Raw genomic sequence first — 9,708 nt, forward strand, 5'->3', positions numbered from 1 at the left:
TGATGTTGCAGGCAGCATAAAGTTCTCCATGTCTTCAGACTCTGTCAGGTCGGTCCTGCTGTTAGGTTGTTCCTCTCCTACGGCTTTCTCTCCGTTTCCCGGGGTACTGACATGCCTCCTGTTATCTCCTCCATGACACTGCTAGGAGTCACGGCAAACCTTCTTGCCACAGCTCGCATTGATGTGTCATCTTGGATGAGCAGCACTACCTGGGCGAACTCAGCGAGCGGTAGACATCGTCACATGGTACCTCCAGAGGTGGGATACTGACAAAATACAAATGTGACCAAAAACGATGAGCGTGCCACCTTCATAACCACACCTTGATTGGGGTTGTCTTGGTAATAGCCTCTCACTTCCACCAGTACGCACAACAGCAAGTCAAAAACGGATTTACAATCAGCATTGCTGATTTCACAGAAGAGTACCGTAACGGACTTGAAGTTAACACTGGGTTGTTTTGGTGTTCCATTTATTTTTGGGGAGGAGTGTATATATTTAAATATATACATTATCATAAAATCAGTGAATTGATCATTTGCTGCATTGATTCAGTACTGTAGAGGTAGTGCCTTATCAATTTAAATAGTTGATATACCACTGCGTCCAAATGTTTCAGTTTAAAAAGGCACGTTAAAAACACTGCCTGCACTGAGTTGAAATGCTTTTTATTTCAATTGTTTTACACAACTACAGTAGAACCGCATGAGGCTGCGTGTAACCATGCATCAATACTAAAATATGGTGTAGCAGAATCAAAGAGAGGAATATTGATGTCTCTATTAATCAAAAATTTCGACGGAAAGTCCTGCATCCCACAAAACAAAAGGTCACAAAAATAAAAGCAAACAGCACAAAACATCCTCATTTTGTCAAGTGCAACAAAATGTTTCAAGAGTGTAGCGGCAAAAAGAGTTTCATGCGATAAAGTCCAGCGGTCTGTTGAATCCACCCTTTCTGTTCATGTACTGCCTAGAAAATAATAAAAGAAAAAAACATTACATCACTGTTACCCTCGCAACACTTGCAGATGACATCATCAAACACCAATAGGGGAGCTAGAATCTCTGCACAGAAACACCTGCAGAGGTGATTGGCTGTATTGACAAGAGCAGTAATGATGCTTGCTGTGAGGGGACTTAAAACTTGACATTTTAAACCAGCAATATGATCAACAACAGATGACTAACATGACATCCGAGTGACAAGGCAGTAAGACCTGACAGCACGGCACAACTAGCTCTACTCAAACAGTAATATTCCATTTTTATAATTTCCACTTGTGGAGAACAATAAAGGACGTCTTCTCTTACACACTTGTCATACCTGTATTTTCTTTTCATGGTGGTGTTGATAGCATATGCATTCGTGGCTCCTTCACTTTTCTTCCCCTGATTGAAAACAGAACATGTCTTTCAAACATTCCCCAAATCATCTCATCTGAATCGAGCAGAAAATGTGTGGGCTCGGGTGTAGCAAGCTGAAAGGTACATATCCAGGTTTTGGAGCCGACATTCAAGCAATATATTTTTCAGGGACGTTCCTGCTTATTTCAGCAAGACAGCGCCAAGAAGACTATTTTAATGATGCAACCTTTCTCAATGTTGGTCACAATGATGGCATTTGAAGTGCTACGGATCCTTTTTTTTTGGAATTTGATGTAAAATGTTTGAGAACCACTGCCATATACAGTATGAATCAATATAGTATTGTGGAAAAAAAAGTGCTCTTCACGTGTGTGTGTGTGTGATGGCAATGAGAACACTGCTCAGACTTTTTTTTTTTTTTGTGATGGCGATGAGAACACTGCTCAGACTTTTTTTTTTTGAGACAAACTGATTTTCATTGTTCCTGTGAGGCTGTGCCAGTGACAAATTCTATTCTACTCCCAAAAATATCCGGTATTGTGGTGACATATAAGAAATAAAAAACCCAAGTGACTGATTGGAGATTCTTTATATCACTAAACAAATGAAAGATCACTTGTCAGTTAAATGAGGGAGATGTCAACTTCATGAATGAAAATATACCACTTTAATTTTTATTCATTTGTTGAACTACTGGGTACTTTTAGTACGGACAGAGAGAGGGTGACCTACAAGTACCTGGGTGTTCTTCTCAACAATAAACTAGACTGGTCTACCAACACGGACACTCTGATCAGGAAGGGGCAGAGCTCTTCCTGCTCAGAAAACTGAGGTCTTTTGGAGTTCAAGGGTCACTCCTTAAGACCTTCTATGACTCTGTGGTGGCCTCAGCCATTCATTACGACATAGTCTGCTGGTCAGGCAGCATCTCAGCCGGGACACAGAGAGACTGGACCAACTGGTTTGGAGGGACAGCTCTGTCCTGGGATGTTCCCTAAACACTGTGGAGGAGGTGGGCAACAGGAGGATGCTAATGCTAGCTAAGTTAACAGCTATGATGGACAGACCCTTCCACCCACCCTCCAGGACACCGTGACAGCACTGGGCAGCTCCTTCAGCCAGAGAATGATACACACACGCTGCAAGAAAGAGAGGTACCGCCGCTCGTTCCTGCCAACTGCTGTCAGGCTATTGAATGGACAGACCTGACCTGAATACCTTGACTCACCCCCACTCACCCATTCTGAATATGCTTGTACTGTATATATATTTTATAATTTATACTTACTTATATACTTTTTGTTCTTCTACTTCTCCCTTTCATGATTTTTGCTGCTGTGAATTGGGAATTTTTCCATTGTGAGACGAATAAAGGTTTTTTTTTTTAATCTTATCTTAACTTTCTTTAAAACCACAATTTGCCCCTTATGGTGCTTGCACATCATACACACTTACCTTAGTAGAGTCAAATGTTGAAAATCCCATTAGTTTCATCATCTCAATTTCTTCCTCAGTTTTGCCTTGCATGTCCTCAGCTGTAAAAAAAAAAAAAAAAAAAATTAGGTGTGTGAATTCCGTTACTAGGGAAGTTAAGTTGAGGAAAAAACACTAACCCTGCAACTAAGGGATGGGGCTAGTGCAAGTCAGTACATTAAACATTCCTGAGAGAAATTCATCCCTCCAAGCTGATACTAACATGCATCACATGTAGCCGAAAACGTAATGGCTAAGCTAGTCAACATGCAGCACATTTGAACTATTAGTCCCTCGTGTGTGTCAAATATCTTAAAAGACGTGAGTAGTTATGCTTTATTTTGTTAATTACTTAGTGGTTAGAGTCTGTGTTATGGTGTTACTTTAAACATTACACAGAAAATAAAGGTTTTGTTGAAAGTTGAAGTCAGTGCTCTCCAAACGCCGCACCGCAGCCCCCACTTGCTACGGCTGAAAACTAGCATTTATGCTAAGTCCGGCGCATTTACACTGTTTATTCTCGTGTTGATTAATGTGCGCTGTCCCAAAGAAAGAAATACAATAAATAAATAAAATAAATAAATATTTCCAAAGTATGTTATCACCCGGGAAGGAATCTTAGTCATAACCCACTCCACCCCCACCCTCGCGCCCGACACCCACCGAGCAATCACCACCATCAACGGAACGGTTGGTTGCCAATCAGCAAAATGTCACTCAGACCATGAGTTGGCCTGTGGCCGAAAAAAGGTTGAGGACCACTTTTTTAAGTGACAATTCACGAAATGTTATTTCTGACAAAAACATTTGTTTTGGAACTCAAACTTCCACTTTGGAGGTTGCCTGTTATATCTGTTGTACCTGATATTTGAATGGGTTTTGATGACTTCTCTTTACGGTCATCGTCACGTCGGTCTTTTTGCCTCATGGGTGAGAGAGAGGAGGAGCGATGGCGTCGAGGAGACCTGCAGAGGGAGACATAGACAGCTGCAGGACGAGTTATCACAACTACTGAGTGTACAAATAGACGTAAATAATGACTGTTAAGTGCAGTCAGTGAACCCCCATTTCTTGACTATGAGTGTATGTTCCAGACCCACCTGCACTCTGTGAAAATCTGCGGTGTAGAGGGACTAGGGGTGGGGGATATTTCTCCATTGTGAGACAAATAAAGGTTATCTTATCTTATATGGACTAAAAATATCTCTCAATAGTTTTTCCTAAAACTCGATTAGCGATATTCTGAAAAAAAAAAAAAAAAACAATCAATTCAATATTGTACTTGCTTCACAACACTATTATGGATAGACAGCGTTACTGAACAGCAGCTCTTGTTTAAAATTTAAATTGCTTCATTCATCTTCTGCAAAACAATATTCTGTGGCAATATTGACCAATGAACAATTTAAAATGATGTCCAGGCTATATATGGTGTTTTCATTGATTTTTGGGAATATTTAAAAGTATGTCCACTGAAATATGTCCAATTATTCCACAATGACAGACATCATTACATTTCAAGCTGCAGTAGGTACTCGTCTACCACCGTCAACAGCTGCAGCAATCGAAATGAGTATTTGTGTTTACTACAGCTGTCAGAATGAGAAAAAAAAAATTCTATTTGATTTCTAGTGATTTGTGCCACTTATGTCACCATCGAATACGGTTTTGTTATTTGTCCTTAAGACGGACAGCAAAAGAGATGCAGAGTTTGCCGTCATTACTGCATATACATTTGTCATGACAACAAATGTAGCCGTAATCTTTTGACGGATAGTAGAAATGTTCCGCCATATACTCCACGTGATAGAGTCGCTGATGTTGTTAAGATGCAGAGTACGATCATGTAAGAACTGAATGTTAAGCGAATATCAGACATCCTGCCAAGTTATACCCGCATAAGGTCAGTATCAATAAGTGTGTAGGTGATGTGTCTGGCCAACGTTTCCTTGTTTTGTCAAAGGTACAGTGTGTGGTTGTGTCGTCTTACACTCCGCTGTTCCCACAGTGTCACCAGCAGAACCGGCTGAACTATGGGGAAAAAAAGTAGGACGTGTAGTCCGAAAAATACAGTGAACTATCAGCATGTGTTGCTATAGTAACGGGGACTCTAATAGATTTACGTGATTTCACTCGTGACATTATTTCTCGAGCATTACTAAATGGATTTGGCTAAAGCTTGTTTGGTGCAACTTCAGCAGGGGAAGGGAACTCTGGTTCCTCAAGAGCCATATCCTGCCTGTTTTAGAGCCCTCCCTACTCCAACACACCTGATTCAATTGATCATTATCGTTTCAGGCTTCAACAGAGCTTGCTGATGAGCTGGTTGTTTGAATCAAGTGTGTTGAAGTAGAGAGAGATCTAAAACAGGCAGGACATGGCTCTCGGGGAACCGGAGTTCGCTACTCCTGAACTACAGAATGACGTTTGGTGCTACACAGTTAATTCTACTTGATACTATTTATGCCAAAAGTTGTAAAACAGCCCTCAAAGTTAGTCTTTTGTAACCTTGACAACGACATCTTCGGAAATAGCCACCCTGAATGGTTGAAAATTCTTATTTACTTTAATGAAAGTATCATGCAAAATCTATGAATATCAAACAGTATTATCTCAAGTAGATATATCAATATATACATTAAAAATTAGTTGGGTTAATTTTACGCCGGGCAGCATGTTGGCCGACTGGTTGGCATGCCCGTCTTACAGTACTGATGTCCAGGGTTCCATTCCGGCTCCGTTCTTCCTGTGTGCAGTTTGCATGTTCTCCCCATGTCTGCGTGGGTTTTCTCTGGGTCCTCTGGTTTCCTCCCACATTCATGGTAGGTTGATTGGACACTAAATTGAACCTACTGTAAGTGTGACTGTCTATGTGTGCCCTGCAATTGGCAGCTGACCAGCTCAGGGTGTGCCATGCCAACCGCCCAAAATCGTCTGGGAGCGGCTCCAGCACACTTGTGACCCTGGTGAGGATAAGCGGTTCAGAAATTGGATGGGTGGATATTTTATGCCACAGATTTCCTGTTTTGAGGATGAAGCTTGGGTTCATTGGATCCATCCATCTCCAGAAATTTTTGAGCTATTTCCAGTGCTTATTATTATTTTTTAAATGGAAAATTCCACCACTATGGCAAGATTGTTACGTTGCTCTTTTCATAATCAATGAATCTGTCAATTATTTTTTCAATGAATTGGTGATCGGATGAAGACAAAACGTTTTATATTTCCATCCCTTTATTGAAAAAGACAACATATTTTAACTGACAGTAGTGAAATCGCACAACCAAATTGTGATTCATGGTCTGTGTAACATGTCAGAAAATGGGCAAATATTTTGATCATCAAATATCTTCGATGTATTAAGTACAAAAATGATCACTAGGCTTTCACGGAGGACCACAGGACTCAGAGAATATGTACTATTGAGAGTTGCTTAAGATTCTTTGTAATGAGGAGCAAACTTGCAGAACATGAGACCCCTTTTTTAATTAAAGGAGACTTTTGATGTGAGAGTATATCGTCTGATGGAGTTCTGACATGGCTACATCTGTGAAATCTTTGCAAGCAGGTAGCATAGCGGGGCTCCAACTGAGAGAGCAGACAGTAGACCACTGAGAAAAGCTGGTCATTCAGTCCGATAAATCCTATTTTTCCGGTTTTCTGTTCACCCTTCTGACAGTCACGCTCATGTTGCACAGCGTGCGCTGCATTAGCTGCTTTTTGACTGCTGCAACTCCGTTTTCCTTTAAAAACCCACCATCTTCCACTCAGTGTTTGTTCTTCGAATGTTGTATGTCATTTTCCCCCTTGGAAGCCTTTTAACGTACTCTCACCGCAAGGTAACTTTTTATAGCAGGCGGTACAAGACGCAAACTTAAAGTCACTCTCAAATCACAAAAGCTCCATAAGGCAGGTTTGCCGCGTGCCTGCATTCTGTGAAGGAAGGGAAGAGAGGACACAAAACTGCACATGGGCTGGTCTCTACACTGCGGGTGATTGGGTTTTGTGGCAATGAAAGGGATTGATCGACATTTGCCAAACACATACTTTCCCAAGGAAATTGGCTGATTATAATCAGTGGCATCACTAACTCAGATATTCTTCATGTATTCTTTATGTTCTGTGGCAACATTGACTATTACGAGCTCTGACAGTAGTTGCTGGGGGAGTAACAGATGAACAGTGATATATCAGCGGTTTGCTGTACAGCTTTGTAATTTGTAACATTATTTCAAGTCAAATTTCTTTTCAACACAAAATGTATTGAACTTTATAATTGCCTTAAAATAAAAAAATAAATAAATAAAGATTCCCTCACCTTGAACGTCTCCTGTGGGGAGATCGGGAACGACTTCTTCTCCTTTCTCTGTCACGATCTCGTGACCGATCCCTTTCCCTTCTCCTTCGATCGCGTTCTCGTGAAGTTGAACGGGAACGCCTCCTCTCTGCAGGCAATAAGGATAAGAGTTAACATAGGGATACAAGAGTTGAACCCATTATGATAGCACTGCAATATAGTATTTAGATAGCACACGGTACACATTGAATTAGATAAATTTCAGTAAGTGTTCCGCTTTTCTACCTTACATTCACCAAAAGACAGGCAAGAGTACTCACACTCTAAAATTAAAAGGTGCAGAACACATACTTGTATGAACAAAGACTGGCAAATGTGGAAAGTACTGATTCAATTCCTATACTTAAATAATGGTTAGAAAAATGTACAGAATTTAACATCACAGTAAAAAGTAGAGATGCACAATTATCGAGTTGCTCATTATCGGGCGATATTCGGAATTATAATGTTACATCACTTCATTTTATTGCATTTTAAAAAAGGTCAGCTTTTAAAAATAATAAATTAAAATCAAACACTAAATGAAAATCCAATGAAGGACTCTGCTGTGTTGGTGCTCTCCTTTGTAGGCCTGTTGTAGACTTTCCTCTAAACTCGCTCAGAGTCGCTCATAATAAAACAGCGCGAGTCGTGTTGAACTTGTCAGTGAAATGAAGAGCTCTTTTCTGCAGAATGAGGGCAGACGTCAATGTGCATTGAGCTCACATTAAATAGACACGGCATCGATCGTGATAAAACGAGCTTCAATAACTGTCCACTAAACACACTTATCGCTGTGAGTGTGGTTTGCAACCCTACGAAAACATCTGTTTTTGGGCTGAACAGTTTAAAAAAAACATAGAATTGCATTTTTTCTGACAGATATTGTGATTTCAAGGACTGTCCGCAAACGACATATACGACACGAATCACCATACAGGAAATCCATTGTTTTTTCATTTTGACTTTTGTAGTAGCTTTAATTGGTAGACAGTTGCATACTAAACATTACTTTAGTTTATTGCTACATTCACTGATTCCAGTTTCTTCATTTCTGACTAATGGAAAAAAGTTGGTTCTATGTTGTCTTTTGTCGTGATATCACTCGCGGGGGTTAAAGAAAGTAACGAGCCTATTTTGACAAAGTAAGGAGTGGAAAGTAAGATCGCGATGTTCAGGAAACGCAAAAGACGAAAATAAAAAGGTTATGGGAAAAGTAAATGCTCAGGTTAATTAACGACAGGCAAAAATACGACTTAAGTACGATAACTTTCGAATTTTACGTTGTTGCCTCTTACGACTGCCAGTATACAAACGTTTACTTTCTCACTACAGGAAGCTAATGTCAAAAAGCACGTCTGTACTACACAAACAATACAATACTTTTGAGGACGAGGCTGAATAAACACCGAATATAATCTAGCAATGTATATTTAATTAAGAACCTTCTTTATTCGACCCATACAAAACAGGCACAGAATCATGTAATTTCTTACCACGCCTTGGAGGAGTTCGACTCCGGCTCCTTCCCATTTCAACTAATCAAATATTGAGCGAAAAAGTAGAATGAATTCCACACGACGAAGCGTAGGACGAAGAGATTCAATAAATTTCAGTTGTATCTTTCCCTGTTCAACACCTTAAAAGAGGAACTTCCGCTGTGTCCAATAACAACTTCCGTTTAGCTTTTTTCTACTGCGCCCCCTATCGAGTCGGGTGTCCACCTTGTAGGGCGACGGACAATGACAGTGTATTGAAGGCCCTCTAAGTATTCTTTCAACAAAGGAAAATTCCAGTTTTAGGTCCGTTTGCTAGTGCGCTGTTTGGCCTCATTTATAGGACAACTTTGGCATACGAGCAGGACAACGACATGTTACCTTGGTGAGGCAAAACTGTGCACAAATTGACAACTGTGTAAAATTCAGCTACATGTTAATGTAATGTACTTAACCAGTTGTACTATTAGTGGACAAATGTCACAAATGTCAACTCGTGCACAGAAAAAAATAGTAAATGAACCGTAAGCTAAATATCAGGGATATAGAATATATTTGGGTGAGATGGCGGTTGACTCTTTAGCATGTCCGCCTCACAGGGGCAGAGGTCATGAGTTCGATTCCGGCCGCGGTCTTCCTGTGTGGAGTTCGCATGTTGTCCACGCGCCTGCTTGGGTTTTCTCCGATTACTCCGGTTTCCTCCCACATGCCAAAAACAAATATGGCAGGTTGAGTGGGCACTCTAAATTGTCCCTTGGTGTGACTGTGGGCAGGAATGGTTGTATGTCTCTGTGTGCCCTGCGATTGGCTGGCAACCAGTTCAGGGTGTACCCCACTGGCTGCTCAAAGACACCTAGGGTAGGCTCCAGCATGGCCGCGACCCTCATGAGGATAAAGCGGATTACAAAATGGATGGATAGCTGGAATAAATTCTAAAAACAATTCTCCATACGTAATGTGTCCCGAATGTTGCTATTTTTCTTTTGAATGTACAAAAACACGTCATGATTGTTATGGTTGAAGCATCTTTGAGTAT

The 9,708-nt window shown here is 40.6% G+C and overlaps 1 protein-coding gene across 1 annotated transcript; it reads right to left on the reverse strand.

The window, feature by feature from the left end:
• Positions 1–651: 651 nt before the first annotated feature.
• Positions 652–8,843, reverse strand: snrnp27 (small nuclear ribonucleoprotein 27 (U4/U6.U5)). The gene is made up of 6 exons (XM_019885346.1): positions 8,673–8,843; positions 7,159–7,285; positions 3,702–3,805; positions 2,823–2,902; positions 1,327–1,391; positions 652–972 (listed from the first exon to the last, which is right to left on the reverse strand). Exons 1-6 carry the CDS (start codon positions 8,707–8,709, stop codon positions 918–920), a joined length of 468 nt encoding a protein of 155 aa, XP_019740905.1. The 5' UTR covers positions 8,710–8,843; the 3' UTR covers positions 652–917.
• Between the last annotated feature and the right edge of the window lie 865 nt (positions 8,844–9,708).

The sequence above is a fragment of the Hippocampus comes genome, unplaced genomic scaffold (assembly GCF_001891065.2).
Source record: "Hippocampus comes isolate QL1 unplaced genomic scaffold, H_comes_QL1_v1.1 scaffold45, whole genome shotgun sequence".
Taxonomy (NCBI): domain Eukaryota; kingdom Metazoa; phylum Chordata; class Actinopteri; order Syngnathiformes; family Syngnathidae; genus Hippocampus; species Hippocampus comes.

What these genes read in the sequence shown, in the direction of transcription:
- snrnp27 (XM_019885346.1), bottom strand. Translation starts at nt 8,709, where the DNA reads ATGGGAAGGAGCCGGAGTCGAACTCCTCCAAGGCGTG. An exon ending in TCGAACTCCTCCAAGGCGTG is followed by an intron (nt 7,286 to 8,672) that starts GTAAGAAATTAC and finishes TATTGCCTGCAG; the next exon opens with AGAGGAGGCGTTCCCGTTCA. An exon ending in CCCCACAGGAGACGTTCAAG is followed by an intron (nt 3,806 to 7,158) that starts GTGAGGGAATCT and finishes CTCCCTCTGCAG; the next exon opens with GTCTCCTCGACGCCATCGCT.